The 27,827-nt window shown below is 33.6% G+C and overlaps 2 protein-coding genes across 2 annotated transcripts; one reads left to right on the top strand and one right to left on the bottom strand.

Annotated features, from left to right (window-relative positions):
- Nucleotides 1–938: 938 nt before the first annotated feature.
- On the bottom strand, nt 939–3,496 carry LOC131605986 (uncharacterized). Its single transcript, XM_058878274.1, has 5 exons — nt 3,464–3,496; nt 2,716–3,362; nt 2,416–2,583; nt 1,285–2,245; nt 939–986 (listed from the first exon to the last, which is right to left on the bottom strand). Exons 1-5 carry the CDS (start codon nt 3,494–3,496, stop codon nt 939–941), a joined length of 1,857 nt encoding a protein of 618 aa, XP_058734257.1.
- An 18,945-nt stretch (nt 3,497–22,441) lies between these two features.
- Nucleotides 22,442–27,014, top strand: LOC131603816 (disease resistance protein RPV1-like). Its single transcript, XM_058876250.1, has 4 exons — nt 22,442–23,078; nt 23,272–24,349; nt 24,434–24,736; nt 24,827–27,014. The coding sequence occupies exons 1-4, from the start codon at nt 22,621–22,623 to the stop codon at nt 26,876–26,878; spliced, it is 3,891 nt and encodes a 1,296-aa protein (XP_058732233.1). The 5' UTR covers nt 22,442–22,620; the 3' UTR covers nt 26,879–27,014.
- Nucleotides 27,015–27,827: the final 813 nt, after the last annotated feature.

Below are 27,827 nucleotides of genomic sequence, written 5' to 3'. Positions count from 1 at the left end.
TAAATAAAACATCTATTTTGCTTCATTATTCAAACTTTAACTCACTATTCTTCACACTTTAACTCAACTTCTTTCTCCATGTCAACCGAGCACCTTAGGCCAAGAGAATGGTTCCCAGAAAACATTAATAAAAAAGATGGTCATGTTTTTTTCTCGGCCACAAAACCTCCAATTGAAATGAAGTTTTGGCACATCTATACCATGGAGCATCTGAAAAGAGAGTTGAAGTTATGGTTAGAGGGAGAAATACAACCCGGAGAAGAAATTAGAAGAATCCAGAGAAGAAGATTTCAGACGAGTTTCGAAACCGGAGGACACCGTTATAGGTTGGAGGAGGTCAAAACAGACAGAGATGTAATAAACATGATGCATGGACCCAAGAAGATTGTTTTGGTGGTTGTGATTTCTTAGATCTATCTATTGTTGTGTTGTTTTTGTTAATTTTTCAGATCTATCTATTGTTGTGTTGTTTTTGTTAATTTCTCAGATCTATCTATTGTTGTGTTGTTTTTGTTAATTTCTCAGATCTATCTATTGTTGTGTTGTTTTTGTTAATTTCTCAGATCTATCTATTATTGTGTTGTTTTTGTTAATTTCTCAGATCTATCTATTGTTGTGTTGTTTTTGTTAATTTCTCAGATCTTAGTACAATAATGGTAAAGTGATCTGTCATAATAAAACAGACAAATAGTATAATAATGGTAAATCAGTCATGCTAAAGTGATTTATCGTGATAAAACATACAAATAGTACAGTAATGGTAAATCAGTCATGCTAAAGTGATCTGTCATGATAAAACATACAAATAGTACAATAATGGTAAATCAGTCATGCTAAAGTAATATGAGGTGATAAAACAGGTGAAAGATGTAGCCAATGCTGAAGACGCTTCGCAAATCCTAACATCCAAGATGTTGCAGCTTGATTGCGATACTTCTTCAGTCAACTGTGACAGGTGGTAACAGGAACCCCTCCTTCATGTTTACCTGGAAAAAAATAAAACGTCAATAACCATGATAAACCATATAATTAAATCATATAATGAAATAATGTAAGGATACAAAAAATACTTGAACATAATGGGCATTGTTGACAAAACCAATGTAGAAAATATTTGGCGTTAATGAAACTGAGGATGTCATAGGAAAAAAGGTAAAGCATGGGTTACCTAAATGAACCAAAATGACATTATAGCGGTTAGCTATCAAATAACCCATATTTGGAAGTGTCATCCATTCTCTTTTGTTTAAATCCAGTGACCTCTATCATCAACCCATTTCTCACCTCTTGGAAACGGTCCCCAAATAAAGTCATATACAAACTCTTCTTGTCCCTTATTTCCATATCCAATTCTCTACGGACAATTGACCAACCATCCTCACCATACCCCTGTAGTGATGCAATAACTCTAAATCCACAGTTACCATCTTTTTTAACATCTACCACCTCTTGAATAAATGGCCTAATATGATGAGGAAACTGAGGAATATAGTCCACTACCTCGGTTGGTTGTGATTTCTTCTTGGATTGTGACTTCTTCTTCGAAGTCTGTGATGGTCGAGATTGCCTCTGTGAAGATTGAGATGCTTGGTCAACATACTCATGCTGTGAAGGGTCTCTATAAACATCATAGTCAACGGGTTTTGTCCCTTTCTTCTTCACACCTCCTTTAGTTTTTATTCTTTCTGGTGGTGGTAGCATTGAAGATGTGGTAGGAAAAGTAATTTCACAAACTCTACTTTTTAATGCTCTTTTTTCAACGACATCTAGGGATCTAAATCTTCTCCACAACTCATCCATGGCACCACTCATATCAACCTCTGATCCATCATCCCCATCCGCCGATAACTCACCTTCCATACTAAGTTGTCTCCAATGAATATGAACATAATCTATCGGTATCGGTACACCACCAATAATGTACCTCGCTAACTCGCAAGCACAAGGTAACCCATAAGTTGTTCTCATAACACAACCATATATTTGCCTTTCCGTTCCAACATAATCAACTCTTGTAAACTCTTTAACAATGTGCCTCAAAGCAGCCCTACTAACAAAGCCATGCAAGTTACCATAAAATGGACTTATGTGTGCGTGTTCAACCTCATAAAAACTTTTTTGAAGAGAAGTTCGGATGTTGTTTATTTGTAACTTCATGTTTCCATTCATACCTTCCCAACATTTGACCATGTCACCCATACTATTTTCTAACATTTGCTTTAATTTCCAATGTGCAGACTCAATCCTACAAATAGTCAAAAGGTTAAAATAAATATTGCATAAAAATGAATAAAATAAATATTTCATAAAAATTATTAGTAAAATAGATTTTTCATACCGGTTTGTCGTGGTGTTACTCAAGTGAAGTACTCGGTTTATCCATGCGCCAACAAATCTATGTCGGTGGGTATCAACCATGTATCTTTCACATAATCAACAAATTCACTACATGAAAAACATGTTTCTTCAAGTAGTTTCAACCGTTCACCATACTCAACCTCATCACTTGCCCATACAACATTCGTCCACAATTTGTCTATCGACTCTTGCATGTCTTTCTCAACAGTTTGCTTGCATCTCATCCTAACATTTTTGTTAATGTGAAATCAACATAGCAAATTAATCGATGTAGGAAACACAATTTCAACCGTTTTCATCAAAGCAAGATCTCTATCAGTTAAAATCACTTGTGGACACAAATCTTTCTGAACAAACAATTGCTTCAGCTTATCTAACACCCAACAAAAATTCTCCGTCTGCTCACATTCCATATAAGCAAATCCAATAGCAAATGTCAACTCGGTCGATGTCACGCCAACAATTTCAAACAGAGGTTGTCTATATTTATTTGTCTTGTAAGTGATGTCCATAACTAACACAATGGGAAATATATTCAGCAACTTTACCGAATGTGGATGCGTCCAAAAAATATCTCTCACAACTTCCGAGTCATCTTTTTTTCTACTCCAGTAGACATAACCCGTATCATCTATAAGCTTGAGTAGATGTTGTATTTCACTCCTTGGGCCTCTTATTTCCTTTCCTATCACACTCTTATGCTTGTATATTTGCGTGATCCGAGTAACATTCTCAGGATCCCGCTCTTGCAATAAAATCAATATGTGTCTAGGTGATACATGTCTCTTTGTCAAATCAGCAACATGTTGCATATCTTCTTCAGTCAACCTACCAATAAACGCATGTCCTTCTAATCTATCTGGTAATCCATGATTATGAGTTCCGCATTTTACATCAACCTTCCATCCAGATCCATCTTTTGTCGGAGTCGACCTAATTTTGAATGGACAACCACATCTCTTAGTCGCACTTTGAGTTCCACTTTTATCTTTGTATTTCCACCTCTATCGCAACCAAAAATTATTTTATCACTCCTTCCTCTTATGCCTGATTCAGAGGTGTCTGATCGCTTGATAATTATAGTTATATTATTTCAAATACCGACCTTCTTAATCCAACTTATAACCTCCTCTTGCATTCTGAACCTCTGACCAGTTACGAATACATATGTGATATCTACAAAGTTATCGTTTTATGGGCAAATTTGGAGCGGATTTTCCATACCTGAAAAGAAAAAAAAAAAGAAAAAAATTAATTCCGGATAACTTTCAAAAACTAATTCGGTTCATGTTTTCCGGAAAACTTAAAAAAACTGATCTGGTGCATACTGGAATCGGATAACATTGTGAAAGTTTTCAGGTTTGGAAAACGTTAACCGGATCAGTTTAATAATCTGATCCGGTATGTATTTTTTTCAAAACCGGATTTCTTTTTGCAGAGTGTTCCGGTTCGTAAATTTGCATACCGTATTTCTTATGGAATCTTTTCCGGAACGCATGCGTGGGGTCCGAAAATCAGTAGTTTTTTCTGAATAGTAAAAAGTAAAATGGTTAAATGGTTAAAAACAAATAACGACAATATTGATATTTTTGAAAAATTGTAGGGGTACAGAGCAGAAAGTAGGGGTACAAGGTAAATTTTTCGTCCTAAAAGTGTGGCATTTTTGGATTATTTTAGCCGTGGCATTGTTGGAATATAATTCTACGGGTGTGGCAGGCTGGAAAAAAAATCTATATATTCTACTCCAATTGAGTGGAGGGAAAGAATAGCTCCTTGCCGGGAGCTGAAAATTGTACAGTGGTTCAATCTAATTCGTTCATCTGAAAGAAAGGATATGAGAATTTTCACAAAGAAGCTTCCTAATCACAAAGCTAAGGCCTCAGGAATATGGCTGTAGCAAAACAAATCCTTTAACAGCAGCAAAGACTTCGGATGAGAAACCTTATCTTAATAGGAAGTGACCAAGAATGTTCACTCCAAGAGAACATTTATTGAGTTATGAAACTACAATATAGATGCATCTTTCTTATCAGTTTTCTTTTCTATTGAATTTCTATTGTTTAGACTTGGTAATAAACCTTTTATATTATTTAGACTTAGGAATAAACCTTTCCTAGGCATGTGATTTATTTTCTCATTAATATAGAGAAATAAGTACAGTACTTACCTAGAGTTTAATCTATAATATAAGAAAATAAGTGGCTCTGGTTTTTACAAAATTACTCATCCTTACTTTTTGTACACCTATTAAAATTGTTGGTTTTTTGGTCTATCCACACAACTGTCCATTATATCTTAATATTTTATTCAACTATATTATAACTTATTTTCACCATTCTTTCTCTCTCTTCACCTTTTTAGTTTTCTACCCTAATCTCTCTATACTTCATTTACTCTTTAAAAAAAATGATATTTATGATCCACAAAATTTTAATAAAAAATAATATAAGGGAAAAAATTATTATTGATCTAAATTTTTTTGTATACAAAAATTTACTATTTATTCAGATATTTTTGTAAATGATACCTAAACATAAATAATATTTGTATCAGAAAAATCTATTATTGATCTAAATATTTTTATATAAGAAAAATATTATTTATGATTAAAAAAAAATTATTCAAAAATGGTATACAGGAAAAAATCTATTATTGATCTCTTGGACATAAAATCCTATGTAGCACTGACCATGCCTGAGTCAGACACATGCACTGACATTTGAAATTACGTTTAATTTATTTATTTTTTTGAATTATTATCAGTGTCGTCGTGTCAGTGTCGAGGTTGTTTTCGACGTGTTTTTGCTTTATTGATCCACGCTTCATTGCATAAATCCTTCAAAGTAGGTCTGTAAAATATAGAGGCAATATATGTTGTAAATCAGACCGAAAATAAAGCTGATATCAATAAAAAAAGTTTTATAAACATCAACATCCATTTAATTTCAATTCTAACTATAGAGCATGCAGATAGACAAAATTAATTCTAATAGAATTGAGTTTGATAGAATGAATTCTATCATAATTGATTTAAGCATAATTGATTTATGTTTAAATACATTTATATAAAAGTGAGTTGAACAATTAATTTCAATATAAATATCACACAGAATAAATTATTGAGGTAGAAGCTACAAATTATAGCTTCAAGTAGAATCAATTTTAGAGGTTTGGATGATTCTACACCTCTAAAATTGCTTTTGGTCCTTCCAAAAGTCGACCCAAACAGCACTAATACTAAGTTATAACAAGAGAGAATAAGGGAAACAGAAAAAACAAAAACAAAAAGCTAAATTAAATAAGTTGAATGCACATTTACCCTGGGAAAATCACATTCTTTGCTGACGGTGCATTTTGAAGCAAAAAGTCTTCTGTTCCATCGGGTAGAGATGAAAATTCATGTATTTCTATTTTCAATAACTTCAAATTATGTAAATAAGGGAAATCAATCTTCCATGAATCAGGAATTAACTTGAGAATCTAAGCAATGAAGAATGAAAGTGAATTAAGATCATTTAAGACAAGCATATTAAAAAAAAATATGAAACCACTAAATTTTAAGCAAACCAAATTAAAATACCTCAAGAGTTTCTGAAGAGATTGCCAATGATTCCATAAGGTCAAGCTCAAGAAGCCAATTGAATAGAATAGAATTGAAGGAAAATTTGCGACTTTGTGGAATGGTAAATTAATCTTTACGTGTTTAATATAAGAGAAATTGGTATTGCTAATGTTATTGTGCCCACACAAATTCTGAAAAGGATGACCGGTAAAATGAAATCTAGTAAGATTTGGGATAGATAACTTAAATTTATAAGACTTGTAATTGGCAGGCAATACTATTGTTAAATTAACAAGTGAGACACTTGATATGAATAGGTTGTCTTCAACACGGGTTTTTTCATTATAAAGTGAACAATATTTAATAATCAAAGTATTCAAACTTTTAAACACCGAAAAGGGGTCAGCATAGCCATCATCAGTAGTGCATCGAAAGGTGAAGGATTGTAAATACAAGTCGGTTAATGCGGGAAATTAAAGAGAATTCGGAAATACTGGTTTTTGTCTACCCCATTGTTGCAATCACTACTAGAAATACACGTATTACCTGCGGAATTTCCTGCGGAAAATATTCCGCAGGTTTACCTGCGGATTTTCCTGGGACTTTCTTAAATAAAATAAACTTTCCTGCGGATTTAGAATTGGCAGAAAATTCTGCAGAAATACCTGCGGCTTTTGCTGCGACTTATATATTGCAAAAATAAAACGAAACTATAATGCAAAATCCGCAGGTAAATCCGCAGGAAGGTTTCCTGCGAATTTTGCTGCGGATATCTGTTTTACTATAACCAAACTATTATACAAAATCCGCAGGTAATTCCGCAGGAAACTTTCCTGCGGATTTTGCTGCAAATTTAACTATTTCTTAAAATAATAGTAATTTTTGTCTAATTTTTTTTTTAAATTAATCATTATAATTTATGGTTGATTGTTTAATATTATTATATTAATTAATGTTTTAATGTGAATTGTGTTATTTTTAAATTTTCATCTTAATTTTTTAATGAAATAAAAGGTATAAAAAATTTGAAAAATAAAATTAATAAAAGATATTAAAAATTTTGAGAATGGTTATAAAAGATTTTTTTAAAATAATCAATTTTTTATAAAAAATACATAAGTAACTCATATTTAAAAATATTACCTCAATAATCATTTTTTGCCATTCTATATGGCGCCTTTTTTTTTTTAAAAAAAAATTTACTAACTGTTACTTACGGATTTACCTGCAGATCCGACATTAAAATATAATGGCGACTACATGAAAAATAGACATAACATGGTTGACGATTTCTCAATGCATCCCATAGATCTTTTATACACCACGCAAAATTTTATTTATGTCCCCCAACTTCCGCAGATGCATTTCTGGAAGCACCCTTTTTAAAAAAAATCTTTGTGGGTATCAATTAAAAAATTAAATATATTTTGATTAAAAATGAATGGTGCACTGACACTGTCAATTATTTTTACACTATCAATTAATGACAACTATATATAACTTTGATTAATTTAAAGTTATATTTAAAATTGAATGAGTAATTGTTGAATAATGTTTAAACTCAAATTTAGAGTTATAATTATAATTGAATGAATGATTATCGAATAATGTTTATAAAAATAATTATAAAACATGATTTTATTTTGTTTTCTGATTTTATGAATTAACTAAAATCTTTTTAAAATAAATGATAATTTTTTACTTAAACCGTGAAAATAAAATAACTCCCTACATTAGTAAAAATAAAATAAAAGGTAAATTAGTAAAAATAAATTAAAAGTAAAATCTAGTAAAGGGGAAAAAGGGTTTTCGTTCTCAATTTCTCACGATCGTTCCAGTTCCACGACCATGGTTCCCATTAGCGCTTCAATCCAATCTCCTTCTGCGCCATCATTTCGCGTTCAATCCATGCATCAATGCAGGTTTTAGATCACATTCCACTCTTCAAGTATCTCTTGGCTTCAGTATCTCCACCCAGATTTCAACGATGTTCAAATCAAATCTAACACAACTTGTCCTCGCAAACATCTTACTAGTTGAGCTTCATTTTTCGGTGCTAAATCGATAAATTGTTTGTTGATTTTGTTTATTTTCTCAAAAACGCTTCTTCGGTGAAAGCAAACGACTTATTTAGAAACGCTTCTTCGGAGAAGTACTTTTCTTCACGCGCATTGGCTCAAGCTTTCTCTCGGTTTCTCTTGTGCGACACTCTCTCAAACTCATGCTCTCTCCCTCTCAATTCTTACACAACAACAACAATTACGACACAGATTCTCTTGGTCTCGAATTGGTGGGATTTGGATTTCAAAACTGATTCGAATTGTTATGGAATCAGGATTCGATTCGCGTTGGTGTTCAGAAAATGCAACTTTCGATCTTGCTCACAAGGTATTCGATAAAATGCCTCACCGAAATTTTTTCCTCTTTTTGCTTTTATTTTACTTTTGATTTGTTGCTGTTGTGTTTCTTAGTCGCTATTGATGATTGTGCTCAGGTTGATTTGCATATTAGCATAGAATTATCGTCGTTATTACCGTTTCGTGCTATTGCCGATGAGAAGTAATTAGTGTTCATTATGCGTGACAAATATAGTGTTTCTTTCCGGTTCTATTTAAGACTTGCATGTTGTCTATACATGTGGTATTTGTGTTAGAAGTTAGAACAGGGTAATTGTAAAAGAAAATCTAAAGCAATGGGCCAATTCTTCCTTTTTAAGTATACGCATAACCTTGGATACAAAAATGAAAATTGGAATATATTAAACATAAGCATGTTATTTTGGGACTTCTGAAACATTTGAAGATGCGTTCATTGAGAAGGCTTCTGAAAGATAATGGCGAAGCTGATACTGACGTGATTAGAAAGTAAGGCTTTCTCTCCTTTGTGCTTTGACTTAAGAGTTAAGACATGTTACTTTTAATGGTTTTCGTTGTCATTGACTTGATTGCATATAAAGGTTATTTGCAACAATTGATGAAAATAAAGACGGCTCCAAGGAGCCAGGCGTTCTAAAGTTCAAGGCGGTGATGCTGGTGCCCACACTGTGAAGTTTTTAAGTGATTTTCACTTCGTAAGTCGTTCTTTGCTCAGCTTCATAAACTTGTCGTATTTCCTTTTTAGTACACAAGTATGACAAGGGTTTTATGCACAGGAAACAAAGAGGGAACATGATCTTCTGGATGTGGGGGGTCAGGGTGAAGAAGCCACTGAAGAAGTTAAGAATGCTAGATGGGTTTCCATCAAAGCAGGCCTGCTGCTGCTACTCGATGCCCTTATCGCTGCTGCATTTGCCGATCCTCTGGTTGGAGCCAGCTGGCACCATCATGGTTTGATTTCCACCATATTTATTAATTCTCTACTCTAGCTCAATATCTGGAATATTCATTTTGATAACTTTGTGACACACACTATCCACATGGGCTACTTCCAGCATGGAGGAGATTGTTTCAACAGGACCTGGCATTCGTTTCCTCCAACTCTATGTGGGTACATTGTCTTCATTATTTTATTTTCTATACTGTGTGTGTCACTTGTCTCCTTCTCAAAACACAAAACATTCAAACAACTGCTAAATGGATTCTCTAACTTTTCAATTATTAGTGTTATAATTAAATATTTTTATGTTATTTTATTCTCTCGGCTGTTTACAGACCGAAATATGGTTACTCAGCTTGTGAGAAGAGCTGAAAATGCTGGTTTCAAGGCAATTGTTCTTACTGCAGACTCTCCGGTCATTGGTCGTAGAGAGGCTGACATAAAAAATAGGTTGACAATCATTGCAAAATTTCTTTTAAATTGATTAGTCTTATATTCAAAAAATAGTTGTAATATGACTAATTAATAATCTAACTAACAAGTTCTTATCAAGGAATTATTAGTACCTTACAAAAGTTAGGAAAATTTATGTTAGAGTGCCATATTAAAATTGGTTCCTTGCATATATACAAATATTTAATAGACAATTCTAAATCCCAAACTGTTGCTTGCTTGCTTGTTGTTATAGGATTGGATGTTAGCGAATAATCTAATTTGTGTTCATATTCATGAGAGTGTAAACTTCTAAACTGAATTTCATTTTTTTGTATTATTTTGATTGGGTCAAGTATTTTGTGCGTATATATTATTAGCTTTAGTCAATGACAGAGATATAAAATACTATGAAACACATAGAAAACTATCAAGAATTGACATAATTTTGGAAGTGTTTTCCCTTAAATTAATATTAATGTCAATTTTATATTTATTTCACAAAGGAGCCTGCATACAGCTGGTTTCTCTTGCTCTTATATTGTCTAATACCATTAGACTGCAATTATTAAGACAAAAAATATTATTAAAACTTATAAGCCGTCTCGTTTGAAAACAAGCCTGTCTATGGGCTTTTATTGATGTACTAAACCAGGAGCCTTGTGCTTGAAAGTGTTGAGACTTTGGAAAATTGACTCAGCTTACCAATGGTCTTATATCAAATAATCTGTGTATGGTTTGTATTGCAGGTGTCTTGCTGCATTTACTTCTGAATTCTGATATAATATTTCTTCAAGTAAGTATGAATCCCCATCATCGAAGGGGTTTAAAGATGAGTACCTTGAGTTTGGAGCACTCGTAAGTATCACAGTCCTTTTGGTTTTACCGACCTGCCTAGTAAATTTTCAAGCTCCGTAGCTTATTAGTATTTGATGTTTCTATTTTTACTTTTTCTTTCAGTATGTGGTTTCACAGACCTTTTAGAGCTGATTACTGGGTGCTATATGTGGCGAGTGTCTTCATTATTCTGGGAAAGTAAACCTGCAACAACAAAATTGTGTGTGGAGTGTTGTAAAGTTGTTAATACCATGAACCAAATTTGTTCTACAGATCTTTAGTCCTACTGCCTATAATGCGCGCATCTTTGTTACAGGCCAAATGTTCAATCAGAAAGGAGAGGTAAAGGATTGCAGCATTTCATCTATCACCTCTATTTCCATATCATTTCCTTGGTTCAGCTTGTCAAAGATTTTCCATTGTTGAATTGCAACTTCTCGTTTCATTGGTTCAAGAAGGCCTGACGTGGAAGCAAATTCACAAATGAAGATGGCGTCATGAATTAGATGAAGAAGACCTTAGTAATAAATTCTGATTTGTACTTGGTGTATCTTTTTAATTTCGGTGGACAAATGAATATTAGTAGCTTGGTTGTTTGAGTCATTTGTAGTAATGTGACTATCTAAGTACTTGTTACTAACTTGGTAGCATTTTTTTTATAGTAACAAGTTGTGATATGACTTTGAATTTTTCTTTAAATTCAAAGTATTTTAAATTAAATTTTAATTTTAATTTTATGGTTATTTTAGTATACAATTAATAATAATTTAGAAAAAAATAAATTTAGGTTTAAATTTCCTGCGGATTTACCTGCGGATTTAGCTGCAGATTATTTCCTGCGGACTTAGCTGCGGAATTACATGCGGAATTTCCTGCCGATATTATTACCCACGAAGGTTTTAGCTGGGGACAAGAAACCGCAGAAAAATCCGCAGGTAACGTGTTTCCTGCGGAAATTTAGCTAAAATCCGCAGGAAATTCCGCAGGAAATTCGAGTATTTCTAGTAGTGAATTCTTCCAATAAAATAAGTTTAAGAGAGGTTAAAGTATGATATGAAGAGTTGGTAGAGAGTGGAAAGTAGGGTTGGAAATGAGTCGAGTTGAGTCGAACTCGCCTCAGCTCAGTTCGACTCGTTAAGAATTGGCCGAGTTCGAGTTCGAGCACGAGTTCATGACGAACTTTTTTTTCAGCTCAAACTCGACTCGCTAAGAATTGGCCGAGTTTGAGTTCGAGTTCGAGTTTATCTCGAACTTTTTTTTCAGGTCAAACTCGACTTGTTAGAAGTTCACGAAAATCTCGATTCAACTTGTTAGGTTTATCTTGTTAGGTTCAACTCGCTTATTTCACGAACTTAAAAGTAATTTTTTAAAGTCTATTTATATATATATATATTTGACATTTTAAATTAATATTTTTTTTAATTAAAAAATATAGAAATAAAATAAAAGTTATAAGATTAGAATTTATACGATGTTAATTTTATTTGTATAATTATTTGTAGAAATATTTTCCTCACTAGAGAATATAAATTATCAATTAAAACCGTTAGATTAAGATAAAATATGATACTAAGATTTAGAGCAAATATACAATCGAGTTGACTCATGAACCTAACGAGTCGAACCATGTATAGTTCAAGTTCAGCTCATTTAGTTAACGAACTTAGTTTTTAGCTCATACTCAGCTCATTTGGTTCATGAACCTAGTTCAACGATTTAATTTTCGAATCGAGTTTCGAACTATTTTCGAGTTAGTTTGGTTCATTGCCAGCCCTAGTGGAAAGTGTTCAAGACTGCAAGCCAATTTCATATCTAAGCGTTGGATGTTGTGTGGAAACAAGTATTTTATGATCCTGTTGAACAGGTGAGGGTCAAAATAGTGGCGGCACTCAAAAGTAAGAGCTTGCAGAGAGGTTTTGTCATTGCGAGAAGAGAAAAATTGAGAAACGAAAGTGGCGAAACTTTCTAAAGATTCAAAGTTTCGAAAGTTTCTACTCAAAGAAAGAACGGAAATATGTTTCCAGAGATCCTTCCATCTAGTGGAGAGGATGGATATTTGAACAGCTTGCTTCGCTTCCAAATTGGACAAAATTTGAAGTAAAAGACAATCAGGTAAACAACTGATTCTGTCTTTACCGTAAGACCGTCTCCTTGTTTTCCTTGTCGTGCATGTTTTCATTGTCCTGCAAGTCAAAAACAACCAAACTGATAAATAAATAAATCTTTGCAAAAACCTTACGATATAGCAGCTACAATCTCTCCATCCCCAACCTATGGTTTGCAGTTTGACGGACAAGTATAGACCGACGGCTGAGGCTTCTGCGTTTTGGGATTAATAAGTGTTTAACCTGAGACTATCCTTATATACTGTTTTTTATAAATAAATAAAAATTAAAAAATAATCACTTTAATATTTATATTTTCAAATTTAATCTTTATGAGATTTGATTTGATTTAATTTATAAAATTTTCACTGTTTTTTTTTGTTAATTTATAGGTTAAGGCTAGGGCTAAATTAAATTACTTGCCGGTGAAATTCCAAAAATAACTGATGGATTAAATGTTCTAAAATCAATTACGGGTAATTCTTAAACACAATATTACATTAGTCTTACTTTTCGTAAGAATTATTTTTCGTTAAATTTATGTTTTATTTTCTCAAGCTTTTTAGTTAAATTATAATAACATTCTCTAAGCTTTATCCAATTTTTCTGCTTCTCTCAAATTCTATCGATTTTTTCTGTTTCTCTCAAGCTTTCTCATTCGTTAATCCCATTTTCTCATTTCTCTCTCCGTCGTTTTCTTCTCCGATCAGTTTCAGTCTCGCCGACAATTTAAGTCACTAATCAGTGTTTGCGTTTCTGAGATCAATGAAATAAATCTTTTAATTGTTGTTCAATTTTCTGGTGTGGTAAATTTTTCGATTGAAATATTGTGTTAACTAGTTTTTTTACCAGTTTTGTTGGTTTTCTTCCGGCAAGGAATTTCAATTGAATTTTGCTACAAATCTGAGAGTTTATGGTGGAAGATTTATGTTGACTTTGATTTAGGATTTTCTTTGTTGAATTAGATTTGAGATTTCTTGGTTAATTATCGGTGATGTTAAATATGTTAATAATTTTATTTGATTTAATTAATTAGGTTACATTTAAATGTCGAACTGAAGAACAATTTTAAAAGAGATTTTGTTCTTTTAAAATTGTTATTTAGTTAGGCAAATCTGCTTAAATATATGTGTTTGTAATTTTTTGCTATGAAATAAGGTAGATTGGATAATTGATGCAAAGAAATAAGTGTTTAAGACATATACAATTATTTCAACCTTTTGGTTTAGAGGCAAAATATGTCATTTATCATATAGAATCTATATGTACATATTTACAAGTCTAGTTGTAATAGACGAACAATATATCTTTCCATGATTGAATGACTTGGTAAGAACTTGATTATTTGCATTCACAAATGAGAACCAACGGCCAAAGAGCAAATTGAAAATTTTAATTTTTTATTTGTAGTTTTAACTTTTGAGTCAACTATGAGTTTATCATGTAAACCTAAAACACGAAAACATTTTTCTAGAAGGGGAACCTGCATCAAAACACCCAAAAGTGGTTTAGAAAAAGACAATCCACATTTTCATACGACACAACACTGTCTCTCACTTGTGAGTGTGTCATGTTGGGTATCAGAATAATATTAAATAATAATAATACAAGTAAAATTTGAGAGTTGAATATAGGAATAAGAAGAAACATAATTGTAGCAAATTCTTGGATGATTAGGATGATTGTGAACTAAAATATGATTAATGTATATATAATAGTTTCATATATTATAATAAGTGTGGATACTTATTATAGGATTGTACGTAATCTTCTCTACATCATAGAAACCAATGACTTATATTACATTGAATTTTTCTACAAAACAAAGATTACTTTATGTCCTCACAATCTCCCACTTAAAGTAATTTTGTTTGCTTTCAAAATTTATTTCTGTTGCTACGTTTTAGATATACCATATGAGGACTTGCACCAATAAAACTTGTCAGCATTGATGGCTTTGTCATATCATCTGCTAGATTGTCTTTAGTGTGAATCTTTTGCATGTCTACACTCCCTTCCTTTACTACTTCACGGACAAAATGATATTGAACTCCTATATGCTTTGTCCTGGAATAAAAAGTTGGATTTCTTGCAATATGCAAAGCATCCTGACTGTCACAATATACAATAAATTTTGGTTGTTTATGTCCTAACTCTTCCAATAACCTTTGAATCCATATATCTTCCTTGCATGCTTGGTTAGCTGTCATATATTCAACTTTTGTAGTAGATAGAGCTACAACAGTTTGTAATTTGGATAACCAGCTTACCGTTCCTCCTGCAATTGTAAATACATAACCAGTAGTAGATTTTCTTTTGTCAAGATCACCTACATAATCTGAATCAACATATCCCCTGACACAAAACTCCAATCCTCCAAAACATAATGCAACATCTGAGGTTCCTTTTATATATCTCATGATTCTCTTAACAGCATCCCAATGCTCTTTACCAGGATCTGCCATAAATCGACTGACCGCTCCCACTGCTTGTGCAATGTCTGGCCTTGTACATATCATGGCATATATAAGGCTTCCCACCGCTGATCCATAGGGTACTCGAGAAATTTTCATCCTCTCCGCTTCATTGCTAGGATTCATACTTGAGGATAATTTATAATTGATAGGAAGTGGGGTAGATATTGGCTTACATTCTTGCATGTTGAAGCGCCGCAAAACTTTTCGTAGATGATTTCTTTGAGAAAGCCAAATCTTCATATCTTTTCTATCTCGGTAAATTTGCATCCCTAAAATCTTGTTTGCTGGCCCCAAGTCCTTCATATCGAAATCCCTAGCCAATTGTGCCTCCAATTCTTGGACTTGATCTTTGTTGGGGCCTACCACAAACATGTCATCCACATACAACAACAAAATGATGAAAGCATTTTCCTCAAACCTCTTGTAATATTTACAATGATCTGAGCTCAACCTGTTGTATCCAAGGCTAATAATGAAAGAATCAAATCTCTTGTACCAACATCTCAGCGCTTCCATTAAACCATATAGAGATTTGGTCAACCTGCAAACCAAGTTTCCTTTTCCTTTTTCTTCAAAACCTTCTGGTTGTAGCATATATATTTCTTCTTCAAGTTCTCCATGAAGAAAAGCAGTCTTTACATCCAATTGTTCAAGATGTAAATCATAAGCAGCACACATAGCTAACACTACTCTGATAGTGGTAAGTCTAACCACCGGAGAAAATATTTCATTGAAATCAATTCCTTCCTTTTGAGCGTATCCTTTAACCACAAGTCTTGCACGATATCTTTCCAATTGATCATTAACATCACGCTTAATCTTATAGACCCATTTGTTTCCGATGGCTTTCTGACCCTCTAGAAGTACAACAAGATCCCATGTCTTGTTTCTATGTAAGACTTCCATTTCATCCTGCATTGCTGCCATCCATAGAGAATCACTTGAGCAACTCACAGCCTCTTGAAAGGTTGATGGTTCTCCATCTTCTGTTAGAAGATAATATGCATCATGGCTTGCCATAACATAGTCTGACTGCCAATTTGGTTTCCTTTTCTGACGTGTTGGTCGTCGAACTTCAACACCATCAAGTTCCTCTAGTTCTTGTACCTCGTGCTCTAGTTCTGCTTCAAAAGAATCATCTTCTATAGACGTTCCATCTATATGAAAAGTAGTGATATCTTTAGAAGTACTGTCATTTTCCTGCTCCCTTTTCAGTTTATTCTCTGTAAAGATTACATCCCTGCTGACAATAACCTTGCGAGAAGTGGGATCCCACAGGTGATACCCCTTGACACCATCAGCATAGTCCAAGAATATGTATTTCTTGGATTTTGGATCCAGCTTAGTTATTTCTTGGGAGTTGTACATCAAGTACACAGGACATCCAACCACATGTAGAGTAGAATACTCAGTTGGCTTTCCTTTCCACATCTTCATCGGAGTCTTTCAACCAATTGCACTTGATGGCGATCTATTTATCACATAACAGGCAGTTTTCACGACTTCTGCCCAGAATGACTTGGCTAATTCTGCAGTTCGCAACATAGCTCTAGTCCTTTCTAGAAAAGTTCTATTCATCCGCTCTGTTACACCATTCTGCTGAGGCGTATGAGCAACTGTAAATTGTCTCATTATACTATTTTCCTTGTAAAATTCCAAAAAATCACCATTTGTATATTCTCCTCCATTGTCTGTCCTCAAGCACTTAATCTTCTTTCCAGTTTCAAGCTCAATTAGTGCTTTGAATTGCTTGAATATTGAAAACACATCTGACTTCTTCTTGATTGGGTATACCCACAATCTCCTGGAGTAATCATCAATGAATGATACAAAATATTTTGCTCCTCCTATGGACATTTGCAGCGACTCCCACACATCATAATGAATCAAGTCAAGTATGTGTTTGCTCTTAGTAGTTGATCTATCAAACTTCAAACCTATTTTGTTTGCTTACCATACAATGCTCACAGAAAGGTAGACTTACTGATTTGAGCCCGGGTAAGAGATTATGTTCCGCAAGAACTTTCAAGCCTCGTTCTGACATGTGGCCCAGTCTACGATGCCACATTGTCGTTGAGTTTTCTTGACTAGTTAATGCAATTGACACATCACCTTCTTGCAACGTATCTCCCATAAGAATGTATAGATTTGCATATAGCTTCTCTTCCTTCATCACTACTAGAGCACCTCTCACCACCTTCAAAATCCCACCTTCAACATGGATCTTGCACCCGAGATCATCTAATTGTCCAATAGACAATAAATTTTTCTTCAAACCTTTTACATGTTGTACCTCTTGAATTGCGCAAATTTTACCGTCATACATTTTGTTGTACCCTAAAATTTGCTCTCACCTATTCAAGGGCAACTTGATTTAACAGTCTCCACATGCCCAGCACATCCTCAAAAGCTCAAGAATTAGCTATGATCAAATGCATAGTAGCACCTCCTAACTTAGAAACAGCAAAATTAGGGTTTTGGTGTGCACATGGAAAATGGATCAATCAAAAGTCTGGCACGGCTTTATAAGGTCACGTATGCTCGTAAGAATCTTCATGTCAAGTTTCAAGTCAAACAGCACAAGTTTGGTGGCTCAAATGTCAATTAGATCAACAGTCGATTCTAAAAAGACAAAATGGTCAATTCAGGTCCAGCAGCAGTCAATGCTCAATATTTTTGGTCAACATCATCCTCGTGGTCCTAAAATCATCATTTGATCAAGGATTGATCATGATATATCACGGAAAGTTCAGAAAGCTCAATTGCAAAAGTTGCTGGTTTTGGAGATACTGAAAAGAAACAACAAAACTTGAAAAAATTCATAATGTATTCATCCTTCATCATAAAAATTCCAACCAATGTTCATTTTGAAGAAAATGTATCCCTCTACAACATGGTTCAAGAATTGAAGTCAAAAGATGTATGGTTTGGAAGATATGGTTTAAGACATTATAGGTCCGTTTCAAAAGTTAATAAACAGTCATTATCTTCAAAAATTCATAATTTGAGTTCAGAAGATCAAATGGACATGAGGCCAAAGGCATTGGTTAGAGGACATCTCAAGCTTGGAAAGAGAGAAAAAGCTAACAAGAAACATGCATATCTCCTATAGTGAATGGTGCACTATTACTAAGATTGACTTTATCTCCTTCCAAAAATATTCTCATTGACTGGACTATCGTTACAAGCAAGGTTTTCGTTACACTCTAGGTAACTCTCCTTGTATTTAAAGGCTTTACAACCTCATCATTATCACAAACTGCGTTTCAACAATGAGTGAATCTTCCAAAGATTCTGGTGCTAAGGAGATTCATCTGTTGAAGTTCAATGAGGATAAGGGGACTGATCCAAAGAAGGTTGGTTTTAACAATGCAACATATGTTGAAACATCAACTAGAGCATCCATAATAGGGAAAACATCTATGACAGAGATGAAATCCCTAAGAATCATGTTTATCTACATGATTCAGACTCAGATGCTGATGAAGACTGAGTTAATTTCATTGACTCAGGAGGGAGACTTGGATAGCTGTTATATGCTATCTGTAAATAAAAAAAATCAAAAAATGAGGTTGTTGTTTTAATGTCTTTTTTCTTTTCCTCGTTAGTTTTTGTCTCTTTGGGTCAAGTATATTTTCTCGTTTCCATTTTCTTTCCTCATCATTTTTTGTTTTTGTCAGTTCAGGTTGGGGGAGTCTTTTGTTTGAGTCAGTTGGGTCAAGCACCTAGTTTTTGAGTCAGTTTCTTTTTGTTGTTTGTCTTGAATCAGTTCTCGTGTGTTTTGGTTTTTTGTGGCAGTTTCTTTCTACTCAATTTTTGGCTTTAAAAGGGGGGAGAAAAATGTCATTTTGTCTTGTCTCTAAATTGAGAAATTCAACAATTTAGAGGGAATGTGTCTTGAGTCTGTCTTTGTTTTTTGTTTCTGTTTTGCTTCTGTTGCTGCCACTTTTGTTTTGGTTGTGTCTGCACAATATCGTGTAGGATGTTCTAACATCGTGTTTGTGTTTTGTGGTATGAGTTATGAGCGTGGTTGTGTCTTGTGCTCTGAGTTATGTGATCCTTCACATAGAGAGTTCAGGATGGTATATTGAAGTTGTGTCGGGGGGAGTATCTCTCATCTTCTTCCTCATGTACATTATGTTGAGGGGGAATATCACTTATCTTCTTCCTCATGTACAATTTTTACATGTTTAACAAGTAATTTATGTTTCTGTAACTGCGTTTGAATTGACATATATTTGTGCAGTTTGGTCTTTGGTTATTCTAGTCAAAATTTACAAAGAGAAGATTATTAGCTCCATGATTTCATGATTTTTTTTATAGTTTTGGTAGAGTATTATTTTAATAATTTAAATAATTTAAATAAACCTAATTAAATCAAATAGACTAAATAAAATAAGTTAACTAAAAATAAGTGGATTTAAATACAATAAGTAAGCTAAGTCAAATAAATAAATAAAACTAAAATAAAAAAAATAATAAAAGAAATAACTAATTCAAATTAGAGAATTAGAGAATTAGATGGGTGCACAAGTGGAGTGGGGGTGTTGGTTAGTAAAAGAGTAGAGAACTTTAGAGTCCAAGACTCAAATCAAACTATCAAACCCTAATTCTAATTTACATATTCTTTAAATAAAAATATAAAGAAAATTAAAAAATAAACAAATAATAAGGAGAATACATGAGGAGGTGCAGTGTGATATGTGAATTCACGCGTGTGTAAAAAATCCTTTCAAAATGAATTTCAGGTTAGAAATTTTTTTCCATGAATGTATAGCTTCTTTAATTTACAAATTTTAATCTGTGACTGTAATTGTGAATGCTAGAACTTATATATTATAATAATAATAATAAAAAAAGTAAAAGAATATGAATTGAATCTTGTGGGTGAATGCTAGAAATTATATAATAATAATAATAATAATAATAATAATAATAATAATAATAATAATAATAATAATAATAAATATTTAGTTATTATATGCAAGAAAAAATGTGATAAATTGACCACTAATCAATATATCATAATCCTAACACCAATAAGATGATCCTCGCGAAAAATCAAACAAATTTTTTTTTATAAAAAAGGTGTTGTGTTGTGATTAGAATTGAACTGGTAATAAAAAATGAAAAGAAGGGAATAGAAACACCGTGACTGATAAACAATTACTTAAAGAATTAAGGTTTTTCTTCTTTTCCTTGTTGAGTGGTTTTTTTGTGTCACTATTTTTTTTTTGACTCAAAGAAAGAATGGGCTGACTTGACGGGGGCTGACTCTGTGTCTGAATTGTGTAAAAATGACCTCTATAAGTTGCATAAGGTAAAGATTAGACGAGAAGTTGTAAACGGAGACTATTTAGGCTTTGAATTAATACTATCATGTGAATTTCCTTCATGGTTTGGTAGCCTCTAGAGTAGGTGTCGTTGCACCGAACTAGGTTAACAATTATCGGTGTGATTTATCATTCTGCTATTTATTTCGCATAAGTTATAGTTTTGATATTTGGTTTTGTCAGTCAGCAGATGACACAACATATGTCCTGACATTGTATTATGATGTTGGGACATTAGTATTAACATGTGTTATAAGGGCCAAAATTTCACCAGATATGCGTCTGGTATTAACTATGAACTCGTCGTATCTTCGACGTCGTCACGGTAAGTACCATATATTAGTGGCGAGAGGTACATGGGATGTTAGATAAAAAATGGACCATGAATCTTTAACATGATCTTCGAGGAAGTTGCCATTAGCCTCTAGTACTTTTAATGTAGATCCATATCTGAATCTATGATCCTATCTTCAATTTCTTTGCAGAGTTCTCGAGAGAATCAGAGATTTATAAATTTGAAGAATCGTAGTTGAAATGATGACTTACTCGATCTATAGCGTCAGATCTAAGCGTTCTCTTTCAATTGCTCTTGATTTAGTGATTTGAGGAGATTGCGAATGATGGAGTTGGAGAGCTAACGTAAATTCTTGGAAATTGTAGGAATTGGAAGTCGATTCTCACAGACGACGCAACTGTTCCGTTTGGGAACTAGAAATGAGTTTAGATGGAAAATTGATGATTTTGAAATGGTGGGGTTGATCTCCATCATGATGGCGCGAGGTAGGCCTGCATGGTTAGCACTTCAACGCCTAAGTGCATGTTTGGATTGACTTCTACAAGCCCCAAAAGCACTTCTAGTCCACTTCAACTTGATAATTGGTTTTTTTTCTTGTTTGGATACTTTTTCAAAATCAATTTTCCTCCTCCAAAAGCAATTCTAGTAGAAGCTACAATTCCTAGCTTTTGAGTTTAGTAGAATCAATTCTACATTTATTATATATTATTTATTACAACTCTTTTAAATTTTCCTACTTTACCCTCTTTAATTTTCATCAATTACTTCTTTTCTTTTTGATTTGTACTAGAATTTATTACCATTTTGGTAATCATACAATTCAAAATCAATTTTGTTAAAACTATCCAAACAACATTAATTGATAACAATCACTTCTATATCATTGTATCCAAACATAAATCAATTCTTGTAAACTCAATTTTATTAAAATCAATTCTACCAAACTCAATTCTCTCAGAATCAATTCTATCCACCGCTAATCCAAACACACCAAGTCAGTTTAAGATTCAAGATAAATTTAGTGAAAAGTAGAGATCAAAGAATGCATCTTGTTTTCGCGTATGAGCTGATTTTATATCTTGGATTAAGTGGAGTGGATTTGAGGAGAACTAGACTTTAACTATTTGGACTTTTGACTAGCATATAATTATATATATTCCTCGAGTATTTTATAAATCAAGAGGTAAATTAACGTGTTTTCAAAAAAATACGAATATATTGTTATTGGGGATCGAAACCACTATCAGTTCTACCTTTTTCCTTGGCTATAGATCAAGGGAAAAATGACAACTTTGCACGACACCCATAATTACGTAAAAAAACCAAAATAATAAGCCTTTTTCAACCGAAATATTATAGGTTATTCTATGATAATAACTAGTTGCTACTTAGACAATATCATAATTCCTACTTAAGCAATGCAACTGCCACAAAACATTATTTTAAACAGAATTTGGAAAATGGTCAACACTCTTACTGTTTTGTAACATAATGATTACAATTAAAATAGAAAAACAATAATAAGTTAAGGGACTGACAGTAACAACAATTTTGTTTAAAAATAATAATTCGGTTCATGTTAGACCATTCAACTTGTTATTTCTTACAAATTCACCAACTTGTATTATTTATAATTATAGTTATATTAACATTACATATGCACATGGTTTTTGCAATAAAATAAATACGAGTTGTGAATTAAGAATTTTATGTTTGTTTGTCTCTAATGGTAGGTGTGTGTAGTATGACTCTTAAGTATTCAAGAGATGACATAGATAGCCAATAAGACAGAAAAAAACATGGAAGTTTCAATCTGCTATGAAAGATCAATCTATATAAATTTTCATACCAAAGGCAAAAGGCACAAAGGCAACAAGGTTGATCAAAATTTGTGCTATTGATAATTATGTCTCATCCAACAACTTCAAAGTATGATGTGTTCCTCAGCTTCAGAGGAGAGGACACTCGTGAAAACTTCACTAGTCATCTTTACAAAGAGTTGTATAGAAAAAATATTGAAACATTCATAGACTATAAGCTTGGCAGGGGAGAAGAGATTTCTCCAGCACTGCTGAAAGCAATAGAAGAATCAGATATTTATGTGGTCATTTTGTCGGAACATTATGCTTCTTCCACTTGGTGTTTGGAAGAACTCACAATGATACTTGAATGTAGGAAGAAATATGGTAGGGAAATTATACCTGTTTTCTATAAGGTGGATCCATCAGATGTTAGGCATCAGAGAAAGAGTTATGCAGACGATTTTGCTAAACATGAAAAACAACCTGCTGACAAAGTTGAGGCATGGCGGACTGCTCTAAGAAAAATTGCTGATCTTTCTGGCATGCATTCCAAAAACTTCAGGTCACAAATTTATTTACATGCCCTCGATAATATTATATATTCAATATTTTTCCTTTGACTCACTATTCATGGCGGTTGAATTTAATATTGTAAAATATTTGTGCACATAATTTGATTAGATGCATCAGGTATTAATCTGTTAGTTTATACGGAGAGAGGACTAATGCTTCAGTTTTTTTGCATCATTTTCCAGCCATGAAAGTGAACTTGTTGAAGAGATTGCAAAAGATGTTTTGAACAAACTAAAAGATTGTTCCTTAAGTGATCATCAAAGAATGATTGGAATTGAAAAGCACATTCAACAAATTCAATCTTTGTTGCTCCTCGAGTCGCCATCTGTTCGTATCATAGGAATATGGGGCATGGGAGGGATAGGCAAATCAACAATTGTTAGTACAATTTACCGCAAACTTAGAACTGATTTCAGTTCTGGAAGCATTGTTCTAAATTTTAAAGAAGAAGTAGAAAGACTTGGAATAGACCAAGTAAAAAGAAAATGCTTATCACAACTTCTAGATGATAAAGACGCGACTTCTTCTCGATCCAGTTTTTCGTCTGAACGAAGGCTTGAACGAGCAAAGGTTCTCTTTATTCTCGATGATGTGAGTGATTGTGGTCAAATTCTAGGCTTAATTCGACACAGTAAATTCGGCCAAGGGAGTAGAATCATTGTGACTAGTAGAGACAAGCAAGTGCTTCACAATGTTGTTGATTATATATATCATGTAAAGGAGATGGATTTTCAAGACTCCCTACAACTTTTCTGTTTAAGTGCTTTTAAACAAAACCATCCAAAAGAAACTTATGAGGGCTTATCAGAAAAGGTATTACATTATGCTAAAGGGGTTCCATTAGTTCTCAAAATTTTTGGCTTATTGCTTCATGATAAAGTAAAGGAGATATGGGAAAGCGCGTTGAAAAAGCTCGAGAAGCAAACTGATGTTACAGCTTTCAATGTGTTGAAGTTAAGTTATGACGGACTTGACGATGAACAGAAGGATATATTTCTTGACATAGCTTGCTTTTATAGAGGACATTTGGTGAATGTTGTAGCGCAAACATTGGATTGTTGTGGTTTTTCTGCCCAATACGGAATGGATGTTCTCAAAGATAGATGCCTTATATCAAATTTAGAAGGTAGAATTGTGATGCATGATCTAGTACAGGAAATGGGACAAAAAATTGTTCGACAACAATGCGTTGATAATCCTGGAAAACGAAGTCGGTTATGGATGGCCGATGATATTTATACTATTTTGAGAAACAATAGGGTATGTTTTTTAATCTTTACCTTCGAACCTCACTTGATAACTCACTCGATTTCGTAAATTTACTTTTCTCTTGTTTATTGTTAGGGGACAGATGCAATTCAGTGTATATTCCTTGACTTATGCAAGATAAAGAAAGTTGAACCACATGCTGAAACTTTCAAAGAAATGCATAATCTTAGAATGATCCAATTCTATAATCCTTCTGCATTTCGGAAAGAATCAAATGTGATCATTCGTACGGTTCTGAAGAGTCTTCCGGATAATTTAAAATTTCTTCGTTGGGATGGTTTCCCTCAAAGATCTTTGCCGCTAGATTTTTGTCCAGAAAATCTTGTTACACTTGATATGCCTCATAGCCGTCTTGAAAAACTTTGGGACGGGGATCAGGTATTTCATTTCAAGCTTTACGTTGCGTGCCTTTTCAATTAACATGCTCGAGTTCATTAAAGTTGTTAATCATTTAGTTTTTTGTTACAGGATTTGCCGAATTTGAAAAGGCTTAACCTTAGTTTTTCTCAGAAGCTGATAGAAGTTCCAGACCTCTACTTGTCACCAAATATTGAAGAAATAATTCTGAGTCATTGTGCAAGTTTGGTACAAGTTCACTCCTCAGGCTTCCTCGACAACCTGAACTGTTTATGCATAAACGGTTGTATCGAACTCAGGAGTTTGAATCTTCCTAGCAATATTCTATCGAAATCATCAGGATTAGTTGTTCTCCATGGTTGTGTCAACCTTGAAACACTTGTAATCAGCAGTAGTAGAACTGAGGCAGTTCAATCAAACAGTTGTTCGCGTTTTTATGGACTTTGGGACTTTGAAGCGATAAATGTTTATGGACTTAGCGATGAACATGAACCAAAGAAAGACGCCGGGGGTTATGAGATTGGTGAATACTCTTCAAGAGCTTTTCGTCCCGTTGATAATGCAGACGTATACAAAAACGAAGAACCATTGGACAATATCTGCTTGCTAAACATGAAAGTGAAGATAGACACAATGCCCTCATTATTTTCAAGTATCAATCAACTTTGTTGGTTAGATATTTCTAAATGCGAGTCCTTAACATTCCTACCACCTGAAGTTTTCAATCTGAGTTTTCTAAGAAGACTTTATCTCGGCGGATGTTTAAATTTGGAAGAGTTACCTGAAATCAAGAAGAGCATGGAAAATCTAACCGTGCTCGTCTTAGACAAAACAGCAATAAGAGAACTACCTTCATCCTTGAACCATTTGATCCGGCTAGAAGAATTGAGCTTGAAAAGGTGTTCAAGGCTCATGACTATTCCGTCTTCCATTGGAAATCTCAGCAAACTCGTCAAATTAGACCTCACCGACTGTGAATCACTTAAAACTTTTCCAAGCAGCATTTTCAAACTGAAGTTGACGAAACTCGACTTGCACGGTTGCACAATGCTTAGGACCTTTCCAGAGATCTTAGAGCCAGCCGAAAGTTTCACTCTTATTAACTTAACAAAAACAGCAATTCAAAATTTGCCTTCGTCATTCGAGTATTTGGTTGGGTTGCAAACCTTGCGCCTGAATCTTTGTAGTAATCTGGTGTCACTTCCAAACAGCATTGTCAAACTAAATCGTCTATCCGTTCTTGATTGTTCCGGTTGTTGCAGATTAACAAAAATCCCAAATGACATTGGTTGCTTGTCATCATTGACGAAACTTTCGTTGCAAGAAAGCGGTATTATGAACCTTCCCGAAAGCATGTCTCATCTCTCGAATTTGGAATCACTTGACATAAGTGATTGCAAATGGCTTGAATGTATCCCAAATCTTCCGCCACGTCTAAACCAGTTCTCCGCGTTTGATTGCCAATCCATTAAGACACTGGAGCCAAATTCAAAGGTGAAACTCCTATCTACTTCCAAAGAAGGTACCTTCAAATTTCATTTCACCAATAGTCAAAAACTAGATGAAACTTTTTCGAAAAACATCGGTGAAGTAGCATGGCATAAGATCTCTGATGATGCATATAGGATAGTGTTCTTCAGTTTTTCAGGAAGCGCAGTTCCTAGCTGGTTACCTTACAGTTGCAAGGGAAACTCAGTAACAATGAAAAAAGATTCTCCTTATTTGTGGGGCTATAACAGGCTTGTTGGATTTGCTCTTTGTGTCGTTTTTCGACGCGCAAATATTGAAGACACCGAAACAAGAAGTACTAGCTTTGTATACAGACTAACATTTGAATCCAATGGCGAAACACGATATCTTCCATACCAAGGCCTAAAACTCGATATCTACTGGAAGGATCGAAGCCGGTATTTCATCGAAGATCAAACATTTCTATGGAAATATCAATTGGACTTAGCAAGCATTGGCAATGAGCTCTTTCATGCCTACAACTTCATTTTAGAGATTCAAGAAGATATTCGGCATCTCTCAAGTTCTACTTCGAACATCATTGTGAAAGAATGTGGAATCTGTCCTCTATATACCAAATATAGTGGTAGTAATGTTATGAGATTGTTATATAATGGCAATGAAGGACCAAGTGAGAGCAAACATGGATCATAATAATGTTTAAGTCTTAAACTCTTATGAGTATATGATTCTATATCATAAAAACAAGTTTATTCGCATGTAATTCTCTTTGTTAAAACTCTTATAAATTCACTTGTTAAAATTTGTAAATTCACTTTTAAATTTCGTTTATTTAGGTTGTTGAAGCCACCGCACTTTGAGTATTCATTCAAAGTCAAACCCACTACACCAACACAACATTTGTGATTCAAAATTTCATCGAACAAATTTAATCATCATCATTTATCAATTAAATATTTTGGAAATTCTCCAACAATATAATCACGTGTTTTCTTCCAGATCATAAACAACAAAATTACGTAAAATTACGATGATCGATTCTTGATGCGGTGGTGGAACTCTCTATTCTTGATGCGGTGGTGGAAGTCTCTAGCGTACTGCTGTGTAAGGGAGAACAGTGTTAGAATAATAATGCAAGTGTGAATATGTGAAAAAAAGTTCCACATTGGATAAGAATGTGGTGAATATAAATATATAAATTGTTGAAGAAATTTAACCACCACTATAACTCGATCATCTCTTCTCAGAATAAGAACCATTGAACCTGCAAAATAATAAGTCATTACATAAACCTGAGGCGTGTAAGTACACTGTCCTTAAGGATTTATCCGCCTCATAAGCGCAAATCCCCCAGGATTCAATAGGCTCTTCTCAGATTCTTAATAAGACTCTGAGGAATCAGAACAACAAGAAAAATATTGACCGGGAGATGAAACCAGGAAAAAATAAAGGATAGAAGGAAAAAGAAACTTGGTCATGTTCTTTTCATCTGATATAAAAATAAGGGAGTTATTATATATGGGAGAGAGAGAGAGAGAGAGAGAGAGAGAAAGAGAGAGAGGAAAAATGAGTCAAGGATTGACTAAGTCAAGTCAATCGGTTACACATCATAAATAAAATGAATAATAATTAAAAAAAATAT

Source organism: Vicia villosa, linkage group LG5 (assembly GCF_029867415.1).
Source record: "Vicia villosa cultivar HV-30 ecotype Madison, WI linkage group LG5, Vvil1.0, whole genome shotgun sequence".
NCBI lineage: Eukaryota > Viridiplantae > Streptophyta > Magnoliopsida > Fabales > Fabaceae > Vicia > Vicia villosa.
This window is presented reverse-complemented; position numbering and strand designations above follow the sequence as displayed.